This window comes from Squalius cephalus (assembly GCF_949319135.1).
Source record: "Squalius cephalus genome assembly, chromosome: 9".
NCBI classification, from domain to species: domain Eukaryota; kingdom Metazoa; phylum Chordata; class Actinopteri; order Cypriniformes; family Leuciscidae; genus Squalius; species Squalius cephalus.
In genome coordinates this window covers 25,942,305-25,969,757 of record NC_137130.1, presented here as the reverse complement: position 1 = coordinate 25,969,757, position 27,453 = coordinate 25,942,305, and the positions used below count along the sequence as shown (strand labels likewise).

The 27,453-nt window shown below is 39.1% G+C and overlaps 2 protein-coding genes across 2 annotated transcripts in view; one reads left to right on the top strand and one right to left on the bottom strand.

The window, feature by feature from the left end:
• Positions 1-2,982, top strand: part of st6gal2a (ST6 beta-galactosamide alpha-2,6-sialyltranferase 2a) — a 76,222-nt gene extending 73,240 nt beyond the window's left edge. Inside the window, exon 6 of the mRNA XM_079880457.1 lies at positions 768-2,982. Coding sequence (XP_079736583.1) covers positions 768-1,015 — 248 coding nt within the window. The 3' untranslated portion in view covers positions 1,016-2,982. The remainder of the gene's footprint in view (positions 1-767) is intronic.
• tmtops2b (teleost multiple tissue opsin 2b) overlaps positions 1-27,453 on the bottom strand; it is a 61,112-nt gene that overhangs the window by 1,430 nt on the left and 32,229 nt on the right. The window contains exons 2-3 of the mRNA XM_079880458.1: positions 17,426-17,751; positions 10,489-10,722 (exon numbers count right to left, since the gene is read on the bottom strand). Of these exons, the coding sequence (XP_079736584.1) occupies positions 10,489-10,722; positions 17,426-17,751 (560 nt within the window). The remainder of the gene's footprint in view (positions 1-10,488; positions 10,723-17,425; positions 17,752-27,453) is intronic.

Genomic DNA, 27,453 nt, shown 5'->3' with positions numbered 1-27,453 from the left:
TGCGAGGGGTAAAGTCAGAATTGTGGGATAAAAATTCGCAATTACATTTTAATTTTTTATTCTGTGGTGGAAACAAACTTCCACATAAATACTGATGTTATTCAAGTAAATGGGTTGTGACTGTCACAGTTTGAGTTTTTGAATTGGTGATTGACCGATATGGGTTATCTCTAGTGGCTAAGAGTCATTCGCTTTTGATTCTGACCACATGTTCGCTCTATTGCATTTTATGTTTCTGTACATTTGGTAAAATAAGCTTAAAAAAATAAATTTGCATTGCTGAGAAAAAAAAAGTCACAGATAAGTTGCATCTGTGTACAAGTCACATTTTATTACATTCAGTAATGATGTAAAATACCGGTAAATAAAAAGAAAAATACAAATATTATGAACTCTACACGTCACTTTTTTTTTTCTCCATCATTCCACTACAAAACCTTTAAATTTATCTGTATCCAGAACCGAACAGGAAAGAAAAATATATTATGTAGCCTATAAAACAATTTCATTATTATAAACATTTATTATTATTAATATTAGCATAAACTACCAGTGTGTGAGAGGTGTGCAAGAAACTTGGGCTCACTACTGCTCTCATTTGGCGTGAATTGCGCATGTTTTGCGTGCTTATTGTTAATTGCATCATAAAAGTCACATCGGCATTGAAGTCACAGCATGTTTCAGATGATAAAAACTTCCCTTCAACCCCAATCTCATGTGGTGTGTGTGGGCTGCTTTGTTAATATCTAGTTCTGTGTGTGTTTCAGGCATCCTACTGATGATGTCCTTATGTGAAGAGGTCCACGTTTACGAATACATTCCTTCTCTACGGAAGACGGATCTTTGCCACTACCACGAACGTTACTTTGACGCCGCCTGCACTTTGGGTGCGTATCACCCCCTGCTCTACGAGAAGATGCTCATCCAGCGCATGAACGTCGGCTCAGAGGAAGACCTCAAACGGAAAGGCAAGGTCACACTCCCCGGTTTCAGAAACGTCCACTGTGAGCCCTGAACAGAAAGATGCAATAACAGACTTTGTAAAAGCAGAAGAGCTCTGCAGACTGACGCAGGACCACGTTGAGCCGGCTCACAACGGACCATGTTAGGTAGACTATGGATGGTGTTCTGCGGGGCAAAACCTTCTGCTGTAGTTCCACTCAAAAAAGCATTGCCTGAGCCTATGCTTAAATAAAGATGCGAGAACAGCAATAGATATGTCATGAGAAAAGCTTTTTTTAAGATCTGTGGATTTTCTTGGTGTTTTTTTTTTTTTAAACTCTTTTTAATTGAAACTCTGTTTTTCACAGGGTTGGAAGTATTAGCAGTCATTGACACTGAAAGCTACACTGTTGAAAGCAAGCATTCACAAAGGCTAGATTTAAAGCTTCTCGCCATAACGTGATTTTTTTTTTTTTTTTTTTTGTAAATTAGTTTTCTGATGTAATATACAATGTGCCACATTCAAAAAACCTCTTTGAGAATGTTTTGCTCTTCCAGAACGTCTCGCTGAACTGTGGCAAATGAATCAATAGTTTTTAGAGTACTTTATTGACATTTACCTGTTATTGTACAAATCGACTAAAGGAGTTTCTGAATGTGACAGTGGTTCATTTTAATTCTCTTCTAGTGGTTTTATACTTTGAAAAACTTTCAAGACAGGTAGTTTACAGAAATTGTTGTTGAATCAGGAGTTGATTCCTTGTAATCTGGGACTTTAAGGCTGCTGGCAATATAACAAGTGTGTTGGTGATATTATTTGTTAAGGTTTTAAATGTCTTGTAGCCCCTAAAATCTGGAGACTCCCGTCGGAGTCTTCTTTAAAAGCGAATGACTTACCAGAGCATCTTTGCGTTGTCTTCTCTTACATGTACAGTTGTTCATTTGAAACAATTCACTTTGTGGTGCGATTTTTCTACAGAAGGTAAAACTTGAAGGTTTATTTACCTGTGTGCATTGTTTCAATGTGTGCCATTTGAATTAAAACAGAACTGATTTTTCTGTAGATCTGGTGAGGAGAGCTAACGTCTGTTTTAATCGCTGTTGTATATTGTAGAAGTAAACTAGTAATTGGTGATTTCACTCAGGAGCTCACGATACTCTCACCAGGGTGAAATACTTCATCTTCCTTCTAGTCCTATGGTAGGCTGAGGTTGTAAAGCAAATATTTGACCTTTACTCTGTCCTGTTTCCCCATGTTGGGGGATTGTAGATGTAGAGAAACCCTTTTTTTTTTTTTTTTTTTAGTATACTGTTGAATACTAAAATGGGTTTGGCTGTAAAATTTCATGGCAGGTTTAGAGCCTGTGAACATGTAGTGTATCATCTTCTCATTGTGACTCATTGTGTGACGTCACACTCAGCTCCAGTCTGTGACAGACAGATAATAGATGTGGGTTTTTTTGGGGCCTTTTCGACACTTTTTATCGCCATGGTAGTGGAGAGGACAGGAAATGACTGGGAGGAGAGCATGTACAGTCAGATATCTCTTATGCTCTTCAAGTCGGAATTTACTTGATTAAAAATACAGCAGTAATATTGTGAAATATTACAATAAAAAAAAAATGGTTTCTTTTTGAAGCTGCTTTCTTTTTTTTAGCAGCCATTCCTAGCAATGTTGAAATTAATTCTGATATTTGTGGAAACCAAGATATTGCTTTCCATGATTCTTTGAAAAAATAGAAAGATCAAAATAACAGCATTTATTTTAAATAAACATTATAAATGTCTTTACTGTCACTTTTGATCAATAAAAGTGCTGGATCACACAGAATGGGCTTCTTCTTTTGTTAAATTGAACTTTTAACTTAAGCACTGCATTTTTAGAATGGCACCATTCGCGAGACGTTGCAAAAGACGCGAGTGCATCTTTAGACAAAACGTGTCTGTCTAGCGCATTTCACATAGAAAAACAATGGAAAAGTTGCACAGTGGAAAAGAAAAATGTTTTATGTGAAAACCTTCTTTATGTGTCTTTGCTGTAAAAAAAAAAAAAAAAAAGATAATTAAAAATAATAATTAAATTATTTAAAAAAATGTCACTGATTCCAAACTTTTGGAGAATGGTATACATTAACTGTTAGGCCAAGGCTCTCCCAGAATTTTTTTTATTTAATCTACATGATGGCCAAATGGTCATGTGACCTTATAGAGGGACTAAAGCTCTGCCTTCTACTTTCTCTTTAGTCTTTAAGCACCCTGCGATCAGAGGCAGAGTCGTATGTCCTTCCTCTGTGAATGTCTTTAAGCCTTTAACAAGGTGTTTTAGCGGCATAAACTCTGTCTCTCGCCGAGAAGAGACCATGTGACTGGAGATCTTGCCGTTTTAAAAGTATTATTTGAAGTATTTTCTGTAAATTGTTTGGTTTTTCATGTTATGGGGTGATGTGACTACTTTCGGGGAGGGGAGGGGAGGGGAGGGGAGAGCATGTGACAAAGCGGGGCTTGTTAGTATTCATGGTAAAAACCTTAACATTAGGATTTAGCCTGTAATGGGAAATATGAGCTGGGTCTCTAGGTTTAGCTCTGTTTTGAGCATAAGATCTTTGTAAACGAAAAGAGGAAATGCAGGTGATTTCATTGGTGAACCTCAATGTTGTGTGATAGATGTGCACAGTACGATTCTGAGGATAATGTGGATCAGGTTTTCCTGAGTTTGTGTGTGAGAATGTTTGAATGGTACTGTATCAGTGGTGCTGTGTATCTGTCAACTTTTCTTAATTTAATTGACGTTTTCCTTTCTTCTGTACCTTTCCTTTTCATAAATGTTTTTTTTTTTTCATTCTTTCTGTAATTCTACACTACACAGCCTTTTTTTATCCCTGCTACTACTGTATGTTATATCTGTGAAAGTATTGATCTTTTGACTGTAAATATCAGCAATTGTCTATTACAGGCCAGTTCACGTTCAAAAGCCATAGGATGTTTTATAATGTTTCTTTCTCCATGTGTTAATACACATTTGTCATGGAGTTAAATTTCTAAACCACTACATGATTGTGTGTTCTTTTGACCATTGATTCTATAATAAAAGCTTGACCTTTACTTGACCCAGTAACATATTGTGTGTGCTACTTGTGAATTTCTTGTCCCTCTTCTGGTTGTTTTTGTAAATCTGTCCAGATTTGACAGAAAACAAAAATGTATGTAATATATCAGATTTTTTTTCTTTATTCTTTCAAATATCTGTAAAAGCAATGGTTCTCAAACAGGATGATTTGAGCATTTAAAACAATAAATTATTATTAATCTATTAAAACGAATAATAATTTAAATGGGGGGAGGGGGGACTGAAACTTTTTTCACCCTGAATAACGTCTTGGTTACGTATGTAACCCTCGTTCCCTGAGTAAGGAACGGAGACTTTACATCAGTGACTGACGAAATTGGGGGTTTCGGGGAAGATATTTTGATTAAAGATGACGAGGGTACATGAATTTAAAAACAATGATGATGAACATGGATAAATCACACAACATAACTGCAATATTCCATAAAAAAATAAGAATAGTCAATTTTGATTTCATGGTGACTTTTTAAAAAAAACCTGAGTATTCATATATTACATTAAATTAACCATGATACATTTCGTAATTCCTGAAGTTTCAAAAGCTGAATGTTCTTCAATAGAATCAGTTCCCTTTTGTACAGTCACTACGAGTTACGTCAGTGACTGACAAAATTGGGGGTTTCGCTTAGAAGCCTATCACCTTCGAGTTTTAGAAAATGAGCCAATGGCATGAAAATGCCTTGGGTCTGGGGAATTTGCATGCCGCGAATCCGCCCCACCATGTGGGTATAAAAGGAGGAGCGCTGGCAATCTGGCATTATGTTTCCTTGCTGAGGACCCGAGACCGAACTCCAGGCTATTCCAGCGGTATAGCGGTTGTGCCAGAGGGATGTAACGTTACATACGTAACCGAGACGTTCCCTTTCGTACGGTCACTACGAGTTACGTCTGTGACTGACGAAATTGGGGGTCCCTGTATAATCACGCCACATCGGCTGTCTTCCAGTGCCTTGCGCAAGACTGAGCTCCCTGTAGTGAGACTAGCACGAATGAAGGGCTAGGCTTAACATAAGAATACCAAGGTACACTGGGTAACTTATCCCAGGAGGAACATGTAACACAATGCCTACCCGTATGGAGGATTTAAAATACACATATGACCCACGTACAGCATGCATTTGGAAGACTCAGAGGTATCCAGACCGCAGGGTGGAATGTTCTACCTGTGCGTCGCTGAACTGTTCCCAAATTAGCTGAACCGTCTGGGGATGGAGTCTCCATTCCCCAGGAAGTGGCTGAAGCCGTGAGACCTCATCGGCTGCACGGTTTAGCTCTACTGGGATGTGTATGGCTCGAAGCGACCTCAGATGCTTCTGATTCCATAGGAGGAGGTAGCGGGCGAGTTGCAACATACGGCGGGACCGTAAACCACCTTGTCGGTTGATGTACGCTACTGTCGCGGTATTGTCTGAGCGGACAAGTATGTGTTGGTCCTTGAGCAATGCACAGGAGCAATGCACGGAAGCGGTGCAGAGCCAAACGTACTGCCAGCAACTCGAGGCAATTGACATGCCAAAGGCACTGGGGTCCTGTCCAGGAGCCCGCAGCAACATGTCCATTGCACATGGCACCCCAGCCCGTGGTGGAGGCATCTGTTGACACAACATGCCTGTAAACTAATTCTAAGGGCACTCCGGCCCGTAGAAAGCTGCGGTTCGTCCACGGGATGAAGGTCTGACGGCAGGCTGGAGAAACTGGTACTCGGAGCGTGCCTGGTTGCCATGCCCACCTCGGGACTCGATTGCGAAGCCAGTGCTGGAGGAACCTCTGAAAAAACGTTGAATTGTCTCAGCCAAGTCAGCAGTGACTATGTGTGCTCGTTCGTAAGCTGCGCACATGGCGACCGAGACGATTTCCATACCAAGAGAAAAGGTCCAGAATTGTCTGTAACCCACCGCTCTTCTTGGCTACAATGAAGTAGGGGCTGTAGAAGCCGAACTTCATTTCAGCTGGAGGGACAGTCTCGATCGTACCCTTTGCTAGTAGGGTGGTGACCTCCGCACGCATGACAGGGGCATTGCCACCGACCATGGTGTAGCGGACTCCCCAGAAGCGGGGAGGAGACCGTGCGAACTGAATCGCATAGCCGAGCCTGATGGTTCTCGCTACCCAGTGGGACAGTTTGGGAAGCTCTAACCAAGCGCCCAAGAACTGAACTAGCGGGGTCATGCGAACCACAGACGTACCCTCGATGGGGCAGTGAGGCGGAATGACTGGCCCAGACGTGGGAGGCGTAGCGTCCTGGTGTAGGGGCACGGTCATTTGCCGCATCCTGACAGAGGAGGCCAGGGAAGGACCAGCGTTCCACGGGGGCCTGCTCTGCCAGGGGTCTGGCGACAGAGGGGGACGAGAGTGGCGAGTCGGAGCGTCACGCACTGTCATTTGCGGCCTCTTAGGGCTCAGAGATGGGTATATCAGTTCTTCTTTTTAACCACATTAAGGTGCTGCCCTCCGAGGGGTGAGCAGCAGGGAGTGAAGAACAAAAGACTCCCCCGGCCCTCCACCAGAGGAAGGAGTGGTCCTGCAACCACCTCCTACAAAGAACTGAGTGCCATCTCTGAGCAGCCCGTCTCAGGAGCGCCGTTTCGCCTGGCTTTGTCAGGCTGCAAGGCTGGAGCGGGCTTGGTCGCCTTCCTGCGGCCACCTCCACCTGGGTGAAGGTGCCCTCGGCGGCGAGGAGACTGAGGATTCTGTGCCGGCGGCTGGGTGGAGGCAGCAGCAGGCCGCCGGGGCAGAATATGCTTAATGGCCTCAGTCTGGTTCTGGGTGGTCGAGAACTGTTGGGCGAAGTCCTCGACCATGCCGCCGAAGAGGCCAGCCTGGGATATGGGAGAATTGAGGAAACGGGTTCGCTCGGCCTCTCTCATATCGGTCAGGTTGAGCTAGAGGTGTCTCTCCTGGACCACGTTAGTGGACATCACCTGGCCCAGGGAGAGTGCGGTCACCTTCGTCGCCCGGAGAGCGAGGTCGGTGGCGGCACACAGCTCATCTAAAAGCCCTGGGTCAGTTCTACCCTTGTGCATATCCCTGAGCTTCCGTGCCTGATAGACCTGCAGGATGGCGATGGCATGCAAAGAGGCGGCAGCCTGCCCTGCAGGATTATAGGATTTCGCCACCAAAGAAGACGAAAACCTACAGGCTTTGGAGGGGTTCTTAGGATTGCCACACAATGAAGCACTCTGAGGACACAGTTGCGGGCAGGATGATGGAGGTGCACTTGCGGGGTGCGGGCGGGAGGGATGATACGCTGCACTCCTGCAAATTAAATATGAGTGTAAAGTAAAATATATAAATGATTAAAGTAGCGTACATAATTTGTAGTTGTGAGGGACATTCTGTTTGGCAGCAATAAAAAAGTTTTAAGCAGCCTAAAGTTGTGGATGTTGTCGTTTGGGGTAGGGTGGGGCCTAATCTCACGCACACTTGTTTAGAGACAATTCCTTCCCGCTGCTCCGTGTTCGAATTCGAAAGCTTCAAGTTTAAAATAGACAGCATGGATGAGGAACAGAGCACCTCTAGTGCTTCAGATATAGGCCTAAGCGCTTTATTATTATTATTATTATTATTATTATTATTATTATTATTATTATTAAAAGGTGGGCCCAGGCTATTTTCAGTTTAACACCTGCACTGAGGCTCAAAGCCCAAATAGTTTTTTAGTCTCAATGTTTTACGAATGTTCATGGCTAGCCTATAATGTGACCAGAACATTATCTAATATATAATTATATATATTAGATAGATAATAATATTACCTAATCGAATAGATTTTATATTTTTGTTTTTGGTTACTGTTAGCCTACTATTGTGAATATTATGCTGCTCGTAATATGGGACTGTTTCGTGTTTTGTGATCACATTTTAAGTGTTTAAATGGCCTGTGATATACACTCACCTAAAGGATTATTAGGAACACCTGTTCAATTTCTCATTAATGCAATTATCTAATCAACCAATCACATGGCAGTTGCTTCAATGCATTTAGGGGTGCGGTCCTGGTCAAGACAATCTCCTGAACTCCAAACTGAATGTCAGAATGGGAAAGAAAGGTGATTTAAGCAGTTTTGAGCGTGGCATGGTTGTTGGTGCCAGACGGGCCGGTCTGAGTATTTCACAATCTGCTCAGTTACTGGGATTTTCACGCACAACCATTTCTAGGCTTTACAAAGAATGGTGTGAAAAGGGAAAAACATCCAGTATGCGGCAGTTCTGTGGGCGAAAATGCCTTGATGCTAGAGGTCAGAGGAGAATGGGCCGACTGATTCAAGCCGATAGAAGGGCAACTTTGACTGAAATAACCACTCGTTACAACCGAGGTATGCAGCAAAGCATTTGTGAAGCCACAACACGCACAACCTTGAGGCGGATGGGCTACAACAGCAGAAGACCCCACCGGGTACCACTCATCTCCACTACAAATAGGAAAAAGAGGCTACAATTTGCACGAGCTCGCCAAAATTGGACAGTTGAAGACTGGAAAAATGTTGCCTGGTCTGATGAGTCTTGATTTCTGTTGAGACATTCAGATGGTAGAGTCAGAATTTGGCATAAACAGAATGAGAACATGGATCCATCATGCCTTGTTACCACTGTGCAGGCTGGTGGTGGTGGTGTAATGGTGTGGGGGATGTTTTCTTGGCACACTTTAGGCCCCTTAGTGCCAATTGAGCATCGTTTAAATGCCACGGCCTACCTGATCATTGTTTCTGACCATGTCCATCCCTTTATGACCACCATGTACCCATCCTCTGATGGCTACTTCCAGCAGGATAATGCACCATGTCACAAAGCTCGAATCATTTCAAATTGGTTTCTTGAACATGACAATGAGTTCACTGTACTAAAATGGCCCCCACAGTCACCAGATCTCAACCCAATAGAGCATCTTTGGGATGTGGTGGAACGGGAGCTTCGTGCCCTGGATGTGCATCCCACAAATCTCCATCAACTGCAAGATGCTATCCTATCAATATGGGCCAACATTTCTAAAGAATGCTTTCAGCACCTTGTTGAATCAATGCCACGTAGAATTAAGGCAGTTCTGAAGGCGAATTATTGTTCCTAATAATCCTTTAGGTGAGTGTAGTCTAGATAAGAATGATCCATTTTACAAATGTTCCTATGTGTAGGCCATGCCTAAGGCTGTTTTTATGTTACACGATAATTAAGCCTATTGGAATTTGGGCCGATTAATGTTTATCTTTGTCGCCGTTAGTTACTGAGGTCTATTTAATGTTTTGTATGGTTGAACATATGCAGGCTTACCAATAAATATGTTACCAAGTATTGGTAAGGAATTATGTGCGCACGCATTTTTTTCCAAGACCTTTCGTGAGACAGAAAGTGAACATCCATCCTGCCTGCCTTCTTGCGGGCATTTGCCGGCGGGAGCGGGACATAATATCACAGATGCGGGCGGGAGCGGGACTAAAAATGACAAATCTTTGCGGGAGCGGGACTGAACACTGCGGGAGCGGGCGGGAGTGGGACTGAACAGGTCCCGCGCAGGTCTCTATATCCCAGTGTACCCTTTGGCCACGGCCCCATCAAGGGCAGAAAAGGCGGAGGAGGCCACCGAGCGATCACGGGAAGACAATGGTGACATTCAGGACATTGTGACCTCCTCATGCACTTCCGGGAAGAAAGTTTTCTAAAACTCGAAGGTGATAGGCTTCTAAGTGAAACCCCCAATTTCGTCAGTCACTGACGTAACTCGTAGTGACCGTACGAAAGGGAACTGATTCTATTGAAGAACATTCAGTTTTTGAAACTTCAGAAATCACGAAATGTATCATGGTTAATTTAATTTAATATATGAATACTCAGGTTTTTTTTTTTTTTTAAGTCACCATGAAATCATTTATTTATTATGGAATATTGCAGTTTTATGTAGTGTGATTTTTTTCATGTTCATCATCATTGTTTTTAAATTCATGTACCCTCGTCATCTTCCCCTCCCTCTTGCATCAACATCTCTTTTCTGATGATGCGTTTACTGGCACAAGGGTGGGACAACCTGTCACTCACAGGACATCACAGCAATAGCAAACCTCAACCATCCAATCAATTCCCCATGAACAAAGTCAAGTCCCGCCCACATTTTTTTCTTGTTCGAGAAGCCGCTTCACTCTGATATACCCCACAAAGAAAAGATAAATATAGCAACTTCCATTTCATGCCAACTAATAAAAAAAGTTTGAAAACAAGCAGCTTTCTCATAATTGCAGCAAAAAACTTCTGAGACATGCATTCAAGCCCTGGTAGTTTCTAGGGTTGGGGGATGTCTACCAGTTTGTCATCAGACGATGTCTACAGTGGCTGATGTCTGTCACCCATCGCGATGGACGATGGCATCGTCTATCGGCCCAACCCTAGTAGTTACTGTGCATGAAATGATATGATTTAGTTTGTGCTCTTACCTGTTTGTTCATCAGGATGTATATTAGCGGGTTGATGACTGTGCTGCTCTTGGCGAGGAGAGAGGGAACCACACTGGCCACGGGTGAGATGATTCCTGGCTGGCCAAAAGTAGCCATCATGGCCACGACACCATATGGCATCCAGCACAAAAGATAACACACCACGGTGGTGATAACCATGAACAAAACATGGTATTCCCGTTTCCGCGCTGCTGTCTTGCGTATCTTTCCTACCTGAGAAAAAGACAGACACAGGGACACTTATATATGAAGTGATAAGAGGTTGTAGAAAGAACTGGCAAATTTAAAAATGTTATTTCTCAATGTAAACATTTCATAACGGCCCTTTGTCAATTCAACTGTGTGCATTAATGCAAATAAAATGATTCTCTTAAATAAATTTGTTTTTTTCTTCTCTTTTTTTGAAAAGTTTTGATTTAAACAAAAATGTCTTATAACACAGGGCTGTTGAAAGTTTTATTCTAATTTGTTGATGAACATTCTAAGGTGTGCAATAGAATGCTGCAGGAATGCTATATTTTTGTTGGCCAAAACCTGGAAACTAATTACCATTTTAGCCCTTGGAGATCCATCCTACAAAAGTCAGTTTTTACAAATTTTTGTATGTTTTTAGTTAAATGTCGCAAATAAGGTATATATTGTTAACACAAGCTCAAGATATTGTCACGTTTTATTCTACGACAAAAAAAAACAAAAAAAACATCACTAATAAATTTTTTTTAAAGCTTTTACTTAACTTTTTTTCTTGTAAAAGGCAGTTACTAACAAGTGGCTAAATGGAACTACAGAGGTTACTTGGACATTAAGCTAAACAAGATGATGTGGGTATGTGTAATTTACGTTGTACAGCAAGACATCTTTTTCAAGTATTTTCAAGTCATGTTTACCACATACCTTATTTTACTCATAAATTGAAAACCCCCATTATTAAAACCCATAGGAAAATCTTGATGGAACTACTGGTGAATTAGTGTTCCGGTATTTGACGTCAAGACTGTAGCACTCTATTATTTTCTAGTAAATGCACAGCTATGAAGTTCCCTGTCTTTTGTCCCTATTACAGTTCCACATCACTTTGACCAATTATTTCAGTAATTTAAGAGGCCTAATAAATTAGTTTTACACTTGTTGAATATTCTGTTATAAGTAAATGGATTGTGAATGTAATTTCATGGTGAATTTAAAGAGAGGTTTGTGAATTATATTTCAAAATATACAGCACGAGGAAGAAGTAAATTGAGGTAGAATATCAAACATTGATATTTTATTTTTTGAATGGCCAGGCAGTAGCATTATTGCCTTTTAATCCATTTGTAATGTTATGATGGCCAACTTCAATAACTGAGAAACAATAACCTTACTGTACATTTTTGAAGTTCTGATTTCATTATGACACTGTGGGTGGGGATGAAAGTAAGTGCTTATTTATCTTTGACACTATCCTTCACAAGGACCCTTCATGAAATGAGGTATGGTCCTTATCAATGCTCAAAGTGCACTCTGAAGCCTGAAAAGTCCTATATAAGCCACAACATTCAATTCAAATAGTATTTTTAATTTGCATGCCTTTCAGAAATGACAAAACAACAGTCTGTACTTATCGGAGTTCTCTGTGCATTATGTAGAATTGCAACTTGTAAACTCATGATTAACAAAGTACACTTGCAGAATGATTTAAATATTACTAATATCACTTCTGGGATTTATTCATTTTGAAAACGTGTTGAGACTGACACTATGGGTTGCACTTGAGAGCCAACATCTCTGTAATTTCAGGAAAGGCCAATGAGAACTGGCGAGTGGAATTTGCATGCCAGCCCTTTCCCCGGACATATGGGTATAAAATGAGGCTGGTGTGCTGCACTCTTTCAGCTTTGTTCTTCGGGGCCTGTAGATGCGTCACTTGTGGAATCAAATCTATGAATCCGATCATCTCTCCAGTGCTGCCGGATCCTGTAGCACATTTCAGCGGTCTCTCTTCATACAACGCACAGATAAGTGCAGGGAGTTCCCCTGGGTGTTTCGGCGGCAGATAAAAGAGGCAACTGTCCTCTGCATGGTAGATCACGCCTTTTTAAAGATGCATTTCCATCCGTGCCCTTCTGTCCAGGGCATGTATGTTTACCTTATCTCTGGTGGGGAGTTCTCACAAAGATTTTCAGGTCAGAACTCTGAAAGATCTGCAAGGGGTATATCAACCAAGAGGTGATGCAGGACCTGCACTCAGCAACCGTCTGTGCCTTACGGGCTACGAAGGTCACGCCGCAGGCTCTGGATCAGGCGATATCCACATTCGTGGTCCAGGAGCGCCACCTGTGGCTCAACCTTGCAGAGATGCGGGATGAAGAGAAAGTACACTTTCTTGATCTCCAAAGGTTGCTTTTACAGAGACACTGTCAAGGACTTTGCACAGCAGTTGTCTACTGTGAAAATGCAGACGGAGGCCATCAAGCACATTTTGGCGGCCCCTTGCGAAGGCTGCACCGGCCCCACCACCATTTGGGTCGGCAGCTCAACCCCCAAAGAGGTCATCTCGCAGGAAAGTAGCACTGCCTTCCCGTCAGCAGACTGTGAAAAACCCTGACAATAATTTGAAGCGGCCCTGAGATGGGCGACCCAGGGAAGGAGAGGAGAGGCTGCCGATGAGTGAGGATAGGCCTTACTCCCGATGAAGGGACTGGAGGAGAATTTTTTTGTTTGTTTTATACTAATCCAAGTTTTTGGTTTTACGAAACCAAAATTATTCAGGGCTGTGAATAAATATTCATATTATATGCGATCGAAGGCTTTTTGTGCATCTACCGATAACAGCACCTCTGGCAGACATGAGCTGCTTTGTGAATAAAGTACACTGAACAAAATTATAAACGCAACACTTGTTTTTGCCCCCATTTTTCATGAGCTGAACTCAAAGGTCTAAGACTTTTTCTATGTACACAAAAGGCCTATTTCTCTCAAATATTGTTCACAAATCTGTCTAAATCTGTGTTAGTGAGCACTTCTCCTTTGCCAAGATAATCCATCCACCTCACAGGTGTGGCATATCAAGATGCTGATTAGACAGCATGATTATTGGACAGGTGTGCCTTAGGCTGGCCACAATAAAAGGCCACTCTAAAATGGGTCAGTCAGTATCTGGTATGACCACCATTTGCCTCACGCAGTGCAACACATCTCCTTCGCATAGAGTTGATCAGATTGATTGTGGCCTGTGGAATGTTGGTTTCCACTGCAGTTTAGTACCGCTTCAAAGTGGATGGGATTATAGACTGATCGTTATAGTTGTGCCACAACCTTGTCTACTGACCACGATACAGCCATTTCTTACCACTTCAAGTTGTGTGCGACGGTCGTTTAAAGCAAGTCACTTAAAAAAGTTGTGCGAACAAATTATACTGTGGTGGCTGTTGCTGACTATTTATATGTAGCGGGTTTGGTGTCTCATGTCACAAATCCAATGACTCTGGTAGTGACAATTCTATCTTACCAATTAGTGATCAGCAGTGTTTACACGTCACATTTTAGTTCCGGTAAGGCTTGGTTGTAACTGAGGAGGTACTAAAAAAAGTACCAGGTCCTAGGTAATGTACACAGTGGAAAACCCCCAAAAGTGAGCCATACCGAGCCATAACATGCAGTGAAAAAGTGCCATTAGTTGCTCGCATTGCGCCTTTATTGCGCCATTGCGCCTTCTGTGGCCTGGACTTCGACTTGTTTGTCTGTTTTCCTCCACCGTCACACTCTAGGCCATCTTATCTGGTTTGGTGCGTGTACAGTGCACATCTTCTCAGTCTTCTCATCTTATCAGTCTCGATACAACGTCTTGTTTCATCCATCAGGGTACAGAGATAACAATAGTAACTGAGACGTTCATGCAATATACTTGCATCCAAACATCCCCACACAGAAACACAATGGCAAAAAACAAATGTTGTTTATGGTTTGAATGCATAATATGCATTTCACAGTTTAATCTGTTTCATGTTGAAGACTATATGCCATAATGAAGACTAATAGCCATTAATGAAAAAAAGAGGCTAACCAGTCAAAGCTCTACAACTCACTATAAACTTTCTCTTTTGTTCTTACACATCTACAGAACTCCCTTGATTAACAACTGTAGTCACACTTGCTTTGTGTAATTGTGCAGCTGGGACAGTCTATTTGTTCCATTTGATTGTCTCCTCTACCAAGAGACATTCAACTCTTCACCAGTTATCGATCACTGCTGTCCAAGATAGAATAAAGAAAAGAGAAGGTGCAGAAATGAAATGAGGCTGAATTGATTAGCTATGTTCCACAGAGAGTGAAGGAACTGAAGGAAAGTACAGAGAAAGCACTGGTTAAGAATTTGAGCCATGTACAGTTCAAAAGTGAGAGGTTGATTTATAACCAATAACCTGTATATATGAAATTTCGACCCAGGATAAGTTACAGGACTGTGCAAACATTAGGAGTGCATGAAGCTTGAATAAAGGTTTTTTTGTTTTGTTTTTTTTTGTTGTTTTTTTAAAGCAGATGGTCTGTTCTTTCTTTTGATATATTGAATAATCAGATATTCATACAACAGAATATTCTGGGGGCCATGAAACTTTTCTGAAAATGATCAAAAACACTGGCAGTGGGTGACGATTTTTTTATTTTTATTTTTATTTTTTTAAACGCTGGCGGGGAAAGAGTTAAGTATTTGCCTTTTTAAATCCAAACAGCAACTAAAATATGCCAAGAAATCTTCCTTGTCATGTTGCTAGCTAAGCACATAAGAAATTCTCTCAAGCATAAATTTTCTTCTGGATCAAGCTAGGATAGATAATATTTGTTAAGACTTTTCATTCCAACTGAGCTGAGAGTTGAATTCTTAATGGCTCTATGTAAACGTCACAAATGAATTTGCAAGGCTTTCTAATTACATTCACTATAATTGACATTTACAGAAACTCCTCTTCCTCCTTGATCTTCAGTGAAGTAAAGGCTCATTTATTTGTTACAAGCACCCGTCCTCCCTCTGCGTAAATGAAATTTCTCTGATTGATGGTGAGTAGATGGGATTCATGTCTGAACATGTCAAGGTACCCAATTTATTACATGGACCCTTCACATTATATATGAAGCATCATATGCAAGCTTCAGATTTTCACCCAGCAAGTCACAGATGTAAGTGTGAGAAAATGTTTTGATTAATATTACATCAGATTTTATGATAAACTGCATATATCAGGATCTGTCACACATGCAGGCTTGTACAATAAAGCTGTCCTTCTCAAGCCAGAGTGAAATTGTATCCTCCTCACAGCAGCCAACTGAACCCAATTGCATTCCAGTGACTGGGACGCCCTGATAATACAGCATCCAAATCCAATCACACTGCTATACACACAAATGAGATTTGATGCACTCTTAACCGGTTTTTAAAGGAACCAGCAACTTGGGCTGAACATGCTGTAAATGTATAAGAAAATAAAATGAAGAAAGTCAAAGTCTTGAGGACAGAATAGCACCTTTTTAAGATTATGTTCTTACTGTACAGGATGTATGGTCACCACGACAACATAAAGCTTATTTGTTCAGGTTAAAGGTAAGCTTTTCAAAGCCCTTTTCATTTCTCTTTTATTGCTTTCAGGAGGGAGAATAAATCTATTCAGAGTTGGCATTTGACAAGGTGTATATTTTACTTCTCAGTTGAAACTAATATCTAGATTTAACAAAAAATAATGTCAAGAAAAAAGAAAGCATGTTATTTATCGCTTTCATGATCATGAAAAGCGATGGTGGCCAGACATACAGTAAGAAAATAAAAAAAATGATTATTTTTGACATGACATTAACTCTTTCACCGCCATTGACGTACATTTAAGTAATTTGTGAGATAATGCTTATTTTTTGCCATGACATTAACTCTTTCCCTGCCATTGACAGAAATTTAAATCATGAGATACCGCTTCCCCGCCATTGATGGAATTTTCCAACTTTCCGTGTTTTCATTGTAATACGGTAGGGGGCGTTATTACGCATCTTCTGAAAGAGTACAGAATCTCCGGGTCAAAACACATGCGAAGAAGATAAAGAAATAAGCAACATCATGTATAATCATATGCTTATGTAGCATATGAAGCTTATGAATGAGATGTCGACCCAGGACAAGCTATAGGACTGTGAAGCTTTGTGGGTGTTGATGGACTCGATCTACACCATGAATGTTTTGATCATCGTTCTGAATCCGATCCAGATGTAGTCTTTGACAAAAAGTTTCTCAGCATCTCAAAATGTTGCTTTTTACATGAAACGTACCCACATTCAAGCGTTGCTAAAATAAAAGAATGCATGAAGCTAGAATTTTTATGAAAATGATCAAAAACACTGGCGGTGGCTGGCAACTTTTTTAAAAATGCTGTTGGGGAAAGAATTCATTTCTTTTCATTCCATTCATTTCATCTTTCTTGTCCAGTGGGTTGTTTTTGGCCAAAACATGCTGCATATTGGACAAATACGTGATTGTCATGAGCAGCAACTATGTTTGCTTAAAAATGCAAATTACTTCAGTGTTTGAGATTATATACAAGCACACTCTTGGCAAGTTCTCTGGAAGGGTTTAGGTTTTTTGTCTCGACAGGTTTCTTCTACTGCTCATGATTAAAAAAAAAAACAAAAAAAAACATGGGTTTAATCGAACCGTTAACAAAGTTGGATAACCATTTTTCTTTTCCAGCAACCAATTAAACAGTCCCCTTCCTCTCTGAATTAGCACTTCAGTAGGTTTGTCTGAATGTGGATGATTCAGTGTGCATCCAGAGAATTGGCAGCATCTTCAAACATCTTGAGATCCTGTCAGAGCCTTTACAAATTCAGTAACATAAAATCATTTTTTGCCTCTAATCCCAGGATGTTTTTTGACACACAGCACAGAATCGCAGTTTACCTGTTTGACAGCATAGAGCAGTCTTCCATAGCAGTAGACCATGATGAGCACTGGTAAACCCAAGCAGAATATAAACAGGCAGATGATGTAGGCATGGGACTGAGCCGTGCGCTGGGTCCATGATACAGAACAGCTGGTTCCCGCTCCCTCCAGCCCGTAACTACTCCAGCCCAGAAGAGGGGGCACTGTCCAGATCAAAGAGTACAGCCAAGAACCCCCTACTGCCAGAAGAGGTTTGCGATAGTCTGGACCCCGCTTATGGTACATCGTCAATGTGCTGTAGCGGTCGTAAGAAAGAACCACCAAGGATATTAGAGACACGATACCTGAGAGAGAAAGAGGACAAACAGTAAAGGTCTGTTCCACACCAAGGACGTTAACTATGATGATATAACGATAAAAAAAAGAAACCTCCTCTCACTGTGTGTGTGTGTGAGTGTGTTACTTTAAGGGAGCTACCATACATCTGTTGTTTTATTTTCTTTGTTTTTTTTATTAATTTTATAATCATTAGTCATTTATGTGGATATAATTTTATTCATTATTTTATTATTATTAATGTATGCCATTTTATGTTTTGTTTCCTGCTTCTGCTCTTCTTTGGCTTTCTCAGTCAAACTCTCAGGCTGATAGAAATTTCTTAACATGTGTAAATATTTGTGTGAACATAAAAATATTCATCAACTGGGACATACAATGAACAAATTTCATTTGAAGAGCAGAAATGGAATAATGAGTCCCTGAACAAAGGGGGGTCAATATCAAAAGCATTCATTATCTGGTGTTGCCACATGCTTTGAGGACTACAGAGCATCTCATCCTCATGAACTGCACAAGATATTTGCCAGTTATTGGTGTGAGGTGTTACTCCACTCTTCCACCAATGCATTTGCAAGTTTTCAAACACGTCTGGTGGGACATATGGTTACGCACAGGTGGTTTGGCACCGCAAAAACAATCAGCTCTCTCCTTGTAGCATTGTCTTAAAGTCCCCCTGTGGTGAAAATCAAGTTTTTAATGTTGTTTGTATGTCTATGTGGTGTTTCAAATTCCTAAGTCAACTCCATTGCTGAGTATTTTCTCTTTTAAACTGCAGTGAAAAAAACAAGCTATCGAAATCACTGGTGTTTCTGACAGCACAAACAACCTTAAAACCAATCACGTCAACATGCTGGCAGGCTATAGCATATCATTAAGGGGGGTCTCAAGAGAAGCCAGGTTATCCCGGAATTTATTTATTTTTGTTGATATGAAAAATCTGATGATTCCATTTCTGATGTTTGTCTGAAGGGGAACATAGCTTGTGGAACATTAGCAACACATTATTAGCTGTTTGATAACAAGCAAAAAGCTAATCATGCTAATTACTGTTATGTGTCTGACGGTATAAAGAGCGATACCATTGTGCATAGTTTACCTCAGTAAGTTGGCTGAGTGATTCTGTGAGGTGCGTGAGTGGAGGTGGGGCTAATTAGCATATTCATGGATCTGCATATACTAAATGAAGCTAGGGTGTAGAGTTACATTCGAGCTATTTTATGGCATGACAAAAAAAAATTCACTGGAAGAAAACATTTAAATCTACCGCCTGTAAACTCTTACTCTTACAAGGCTTAAGCCTAGTCCCAGACTAAAATAAATGTTTGAGCTGTTTTAACAGAAAGCAACTTGCACTGACATATCTTAAAACATAAAATCATCAAGCCAAGGTACTCGAGAATTTAAGGAAATATATAAAAAGCCTTTATTCAGTCATGGCTTAGGCAATTAAAAACAGGTAACACATAACTGTGTGCAGATAACCCAAAACCTTTAGGACACTTAGAAATGTTCAATTTTATTTGCTTTAGATTATCCAACCAATCCAAAACAACCAATCACAAGCACGAATATGTACCTTTAATTGCACCAAGCTGATCATTCACTTATTAATTTGTTCACAGACACGGAACACGTACAGTACTAAAACAATGGGGGGGATTTACTGCGTGAACAACTCACAGCCAATCATATCCAATCATAGAGTGATGGAGGCATTGCCTCCTCTCACGTGACTTTCCCTCATTCATTCATTCTCAATAACCCCCCCACTAAACCCATCACACACATTAAACTCAATGGGCTCAGGGGAGGCAATGACTTTTGGGGCCACTGTAGATTCTCAAAAGTCTTGGTTGATTTGGTTTATTATTGTCTCCAGAGCACCAATAAAGGCCAAGTCCAAAAGGTTGTACAATGTGTATCTCTGAAAAAATAAGCTTTTTTAGAGGTCTTCAGTGAAAAAGCCACATAGGGACATGAACTGTCATTTCATATTTGTCACTTCAAGGCTTTTGCCACAACAAAAATCCCCTTCAGCTGTTTCACCCTCGGACTTTTCCAGTACACACACACATAGACACAAACTCTCTTTGGTGTATTCTTTATTCCGTTTATTATTCCGTTGTTTAGTCGCAAACCGCGTCCTTTGTCTCTACTCCAAATGTTCTGTCCTTAATTAACCATAATAAAAACTCTTTCTCAAAAAGACATAGTAATGAGTTAGCAATGCAAGGTTGTGGTCAAACTCTTTCTGAAAACACACACACACACACACACACACACACACACACACACACACACACACACACACACACTTAGAAAATGGTTCATTTTCATTGTTATGCCCTTTCACACTCTGAGATCTTGGTCCTTTCTCTCCTTAATAAGAATCAATTCAATCTTATCTATAATGAAAAAGTAATGAGCAAGGCAGCACAGTATGAAGCTCTTCAGTCCACATTACAAACCTCTCAATAAGCACTCGACTGATGGACACAGGGATAAGTCCTCTGGAAAATGAAAAATTGCATGTGTTTGTACGGTCCGTATACTTTTTGACCACTTCATTTCCTGTTTGGAATGGAATAACGAGAAATGAAAACCAGCTCGTTTATTCATTTTTTTTTAAATATCAAACCCATAAACCGATTTGTAAACCAGAAACGAAAAATTAAAAATCGAGCCAAAATTTAAAAAAAACGTTTTTTTAAACTAAACAAAAAAACGAATAAACAAGCTGGTTTTCATTTCTCGTTATTCCATTCCAAACAGGAAATGAAATGATCAAAAAGTACATGGACCTTGTACAAATGGCCTCTCATTGTCACAATGTAATGGCCATGAAATCAATGAAATGTTAGAGAAGCTGAATTAATGAGTTTAGGTCCCTCAATATCAGCAAGACATGAGACGTGTTGTTCTGCTACCTGTACTGAAGCCAATATTAAGTTTCATTTACATTCATTAATTTACCCATAACTTACAAATAAGGAATATAATCAGCTATTCATCTTAAGCATGTTCACATAACATTACTGTATTTTGTGAAGAATTTCCACATAGCAGCAAGAAACTGTCAAAATATTAAGACAAGTTGGGTGATCTGTTTGATTTATATGAGGAAAAGTATAAATAAATAGAGAGAGAGAAACAGGGGAGCAGCTATAGAGTGAGAGACAGAAAACAGAGTAGGGGAAGAACACATACAGTGTTAGGAACACAGTCAGGTTTGGCTTCCTAACAGACGCAGTGTGTATCTCCTGCTGCAGAGCCCTGCTGTGAACTGAGGCTGCATCAGATACTGCTCAGATGAAAAGAACACATTCACCTTAGTTCCTTTCAAAGGAACTTTAGATATACAAAGTATATACAGTGCAATGCATAAGTTAATACACCCATGCTAAAGTTGACTAAAAAGAGGAATAAAAAATCATATTTTGGAAATTGAACTTTGGCATGGAGTACTTTCCATAAGATCATCTCTCAATGCTAATCAAACTAGCTTTTAGGCTAACTGAAATAAAACCATGCCAATCTCTAGGTATGGTGAATGCTATGTGATGATGTGGGGCTATTTTAATTCCAAAGGCCAAGGGAACTTTATCAGGATGCATAGTATCCTAAAAATTAATTAAAAAAAAATACTTAAAAATAAAAATCTGCCTGCCTCTATGGGAATTTAACATAGGGGTGTACACACTTATGCACCATGTATTTTAAGGAAGAACATTTATTTATTTACGATACTTTATTCATTCACAAAGAAAATTGGTGTCCTAAAAGGTTGGATTTTTCCTAATTTTTTAAATTAAGGCATTAAGTTCAATTTCCAAAATATGATTTTTTATTCCTCTTTTTAGTCAACTTTAGCATGGGTGTATTAACTTATGCATTGCACTGTATATATATATACAGTACTGTGCAAAAGTCTTAGGCATGTTAATACCACTTAAAAAATGGTTTTAAGTCAGTTATTTATATCTTTTGCTGTAGTGAGTCAGTAGTAAATATCAGTTTGTATTTCCAAACATTCTTTTTGCCATTACTTGTAATAATCCAGTGAGATTTGTGTATGCACAAGGAGTCTGACAGCAGCCGGTATGATTTGATCTCACCATCATCGAGTCCGTCTGTGATTACTGCGGGAATATATATATATATATATATATATATATATATATATATATATATATATATATATATATATATATATATATATATTATATATATATATATATATATATATATGCTAGATGTTTTGCTATAAATTATAGACATGGCATCTGAGGATTTTTTCTAATTTTTCTCAGATATTTTGCTTTATTTCCAGATCATGGGCTCGTTCTTACGTACCACATTAGGCTTGGGCGATATGCTCCATTTTCATATCGTCTTATCGTCAGCCTGTGAGATCGGCGATACACGATATTATCGTGAGGGGGGAGGGGCTTACTTATTTGATTATTAACTTGCTTATTTACTCATCAATTTGCTTGTTTTATTACTTCGTTTTAAATATAAGAATTTTTTTCTATTTTGCTAGCAAAGGTGGAGTGTTTATTAATAGGCTAAATCAGGTTTATTTCCCGGTATAGTGAAAATGAAAATGAAAATGAAAATGAAAATGAAAGCAGAAACTGACTGAGCTTTCACTGCATTAACGGCGCGTTCTCTCAGAGACGACGGTGGATATAACGGTATAGCAACTATCAATTTACTGGCTTAATATTTCTCTTGTGGACTTACATTATTGACAGTAAAAAAATTTGAAGAATATTTCTTGTTAAACAAGTTTGAAGTTGCTTGTGATTTTCACAGATGGCAGAGTTTCACAGATATGCCTCGTGAACTAAAGACTTTTATTAGGCCTAGGCGGCCTATATAATTTTATTGATATTATTATAATTCATATTTTTTAATTGTATTGTTTTTAGTGTTATTAGTGTCATTAAATATTTTGTTAATGTGCTATGGAAACAAAATACTGACGAACAACGATGCCGCGTCTTCATCTTGGTTCTGTATATGATGCGTCTGTTAAAACACAAAACAAGCACTCTTGACAATTTGTGAATGGATCACCTTGCAATTAAATTTCGTTGTGGGATGTAGTTTTTTTAGTCTGTTTTAAAAACATTTTCTTTGAGGAGTCCTCATGCGCGCGCGTCGGTGATGTCGCAAGTGTGGTTATGTGGTGATGTCGTTATGAATTTAGGCAAGGCAAATATAATTGTAGTTCCTAATTAATTTAATAACTATACTAGCTTCATAATAATAATAATAATAATAATGATTTAATACATTAATGGGAAAACGAGCCAATTATCGTATTGATATCGTCAAAGGCATCTGCCATCGGCGATATCTCTGTCTATCGTCGATAACGTTACACGATACTATCGTCTATCGGCACAACCCTATACCACATTCTCACATGCACACTCTTCTAAAACAACGCATTAAATCTCTTGACAAACTAAAAGACGTAAATGACATTTGTATGTATTCCAAATAAAATATTTAGATTGTACTGAATGTCAGCTTGCTTATTTGGCTCAAGATAAGAATTTATTGAGTCCACATGCCATGCAAACAAGAATTTATGCTTCTAACCACAGGTCGAGATCTGTCATTCCGACCACTCAACTTTGCGATGCTGTTTGCGAATGTTCGTTAGAACTTTGTTTTCATGAAAACACCGACTTGTTGAACTATGCTGACAACGACTGAACTTGCGACCATAGTTGGCTAACAACATCCCCTGTTTAGTTCCTGTCTCTATGAAGCCCACCCTTCTGAAAAGTGCAGTGTGCTCTGATTGGTCGGCTGTATCAGTGTGTTGTCATTGGTCAACCGCTTCAAGGGTGTTTGGGAAATGTCATGCCCCTTACAATAACCACGAATTTAACCACGGCAGGGTGGTGGGCTTTTTATTTTGGGCAGGAATTGTTTAAATGAGTAATATCGTGATGTGTAAGTTCCCGGAAGAAAACTAAAGACTACAATCAAGCCATTGCAGTGCATTCAGAAACAGTGCTTACTTGAGAATAACTCCCCTTGGAGTGGGGTCACTCTTTATAAAGTCTTGTTTGCCCTGGCTACATTTTTGATTGTCATTTTCCCTGTTGTTCTGCCCATGTTTGACTCTGTCTAGGACTACAAATCTCTGCTGCCTGTACACCTCTACACTTGCTGCTGTTTGCTGCCTGCCCTGATCCTCTGCCTGTTATGACCACCTTTACTGCTCTGCCTCTGATATTGTTTGCCCTGGTATTTCAATCCTCACCTATCTGTACCCTGAACTTGCTTTGTTTTTAATAAACCGCACATGGATTCCATTCAGCCTGAGGTGTTTTGCAGGGTTTTTTGTTTGTTTGTTTGTTTTTTAATGAAAGATTTGATATCTGTATGTTAATGCTAATTTCCAACAAGCAGGAATATGTAAGTCAAGTGTAAGAAACCTGTTGCTTTGGGAGGTGTCTAATTATTGTAAATATTGATATTGTTGTTTTATGTTATTGTTAATATTGTTTCATTATTCTGTACAATTGAAGTTACAACCACTGATCTATATAGAATGACTATATAGATCAGTGGTTACAACATGGAAGTGAGAAAAATGCAAATACATTTTCTGCTTGAAAATTAATTTAAAAAATGCAATTTTCTTAGCTTTATGTTGATGGAACTAAGTAAAAAAGTTGAATATTTCATAAGTTATGGAAGCTTGTTTATGCCAAAGAATAAAAAATAAAAAAAGGTAATTGCGACTTTTTTATTTCACATTTCGAACATTTATTTTTCACAAATGTGAGTTTACATCAGAATTGTGTGATATAAAGTCGCAATTGCAAGTTATAAAGTCAGAATTGTGAGATATAAACTGTGAGAAAAAAAACAATTGTGAGAAATAAATCTTTTTTCCTCAGAATTGGACTTTATACCCCGGATTGCGACTTTATATCTTACAATTCTGAGAAAAGATGTCAGAATTACCAGATATCAACTCGCAATTGTGAGAAAAAAAATCAGAATTGCGAGTTTATTTATACTTTGCAATTGTGAGTTTATATCTCGCAATTCTGACTTCACAAGATTTTTTATCTCAAAATTGCGAGTTTATATCACTCAATTCTGAGAAATAAAGTCAGAATTGTGAGATGTAAACTCGCAATTTTGAGATAAAAAGTCACAATTATTAGAATAATTATAAATTACAATTATAAAATGTTTTATTCTGTGGTGGAAACAAGCTTCCATAATAAGTAATTCCAAAAGCATTCAGGTATCATAAAAGCGGTCCATACAACCTATATTGTGCACTATATTCCAAGTTTTGAATATCTTGCCTGGTTGGATATTTTTCCAAATGCATACGGTCTCATGCTAAGACCAATGATGTTCATGTGTTAAGCTTAAACTTCAAAATAATTATATATTATTAATTATTATTCAGGTTCTAAGGTCATCCCATAAACTTTAATTTTAAATGTCTTTCTGTTTTTATGTTTTCATTTTAAATATAATTTTAAAAATGTGTACTGTATGTTTTAACACATTGAAGGATGAATCAAAATGAGTTTCTGTTGTAATCAATAGCAAGTTGCATTTAACCTGGAATATTCCTTTAACAATAAAGTATATTATTACAGCAGTATTCCCTGTGGTGAAAGTTTGTTTTTCTCCTCTCATGTACTGTTATTTAAATTGTTCTACACGTCCTTCACTGTGATAAGAGTTAATGACTACACTATCAGCAACACAATGAACAGACCCTGGCCATGTGTGATAAGGATATATAATCGATGTTTGCTTATTCTTCAAGGAATTTCTGTAACCATTATTAACACTAACCTTTGGACATTCAATGTAATTTATATTAATTAAAAATTGCAAAATGAAAATTTAAACAGGCGGTTCATATGGAACAATATTTGAAACTATGTGAAACTATGTTCATGTGAAACTAAGAAGAAAATATATCAGATGTGCTCATAAGAGAGACCTTGGAGACATTAGTTTAGTCTGGCATGGTGACTCCAGGTCAGCTTCAGGCTAGTGCAGATAGATAGTGTATAAAGAGAAATAACCAGACATAGTGCTAAAAAGCATCCAGCAACATAGTCTCACTTAACCAGAACTTTACTTGATTTAAGGTCTGTAAACACTAAAAGTCCTAAAACACAGAAACGAGTTTCATTTCTGAACTTCCATCATCCTCCTTCCAAAGCACAGGCAAAGCCCTGCTACTTGGGCGCAGAGATATCAGATATCTTGGGTGCAGAAATAGTGTTGCATCAGCATGATATCTCTGCACCCAAGTAGCAGTGCTTTGACTGTGCTTCCCCCTCAATATAGTCCGAAGTCAATATCTGCCTAGGAAATCACCTCTTAATCTGTATTGCTATTTGTACTCGTTGTGAATACGCAAGCCACAAGAAGTAAATAGGGTTGTTTTTTTTAATGGATCACTTTTACTCACGGCATGCTATCCGGCAACAAAGGATTCCATTGATTATGCTAAGATAAGCTAGCGGCGGCGCTGCCAGACTAAGACCATGCATGAACTGAGACAAAAATGCATTTGCCCACCTATCTAAATGTAGGGGAGACGGTGAATAACCCCTATTCCAAAAAACGGTGGCGTATTCCTTTAATGAATTTCTTTCCCTCTTGTTAGTGTAAATTAGTCAGTCTGGTGAAACGGTGTTTACTGGATCAACATCTGACCTCACTATCGCTACTATCTGCAATGTCTGTCTCAAAGAGAAAAAAGATTACTGAATGGCTGTGTGAAAGTGACCCTACAACCTTGTTGTCATGTGTTTCTATGTGAGCCTGTACTGCCACTGTCAAACATTTAGCTAGAAGCTATCACACCATAAGGGATTTAGCCTACCTCAGAAATATATGGATGACTTGCTATTATATTAAGCTACTTCAGCTATGAAACACTCTTCAAACATGAAACTAAGGAAACTCCATGGTGGAAAGGCTTCAGAATCAAAGAAACACATCCCACTCAACTAAAAAGTTTCAAATTTCATTTGAAATGTTCATGGTGGGGAGCCCCACACAAAATGAAATCTCACTGAAGTGAAGTTTTTTTCTTTGTGTGCATTGTCACATGAAGTGGATTAGATACAACACAGACATTTCAGATATTTTCATGAAGCAACAGAAACACTTCATTCACTGCTTTATGTATTTCTTAATAACAATAAAATTGGATCAAAATAATTGTAGCTCTGTTTGCTTGTGATGAAATTGGAAGCATTGGACAAAAATAACATATTATTTTGTTAAGAACTGTAATGGAATCAATAAACAGAGCTCCAGGTGGCTGATTGTATTTTTCATACCAATAAAATTAGATTTCTCTTTCTCTTACAATAGAAAAGAAATGCCATTACATGTAACATGGGTTGAATCGCTTGTAAATCAGTGCTCTTTTAAATCGTGGGAAACATCAAGTCACATAACAGTTTTAAGTGTTAATTGTAAATTTAGATCATGAGCTGATTGATGTTGAAGGTACACTACTAAAATAAAAAATAGTAAAATAATACGAAAAAAACAAAAACAAAACATAACACACTGTTTACAGCTGAAACAATGAAACTGCACTCATCTCAGAATACTCACGAATACAGATCAGCTGTGAGAAATATTAGAGATATTAGGCTTTTAACCCAGCAAGCAATAGC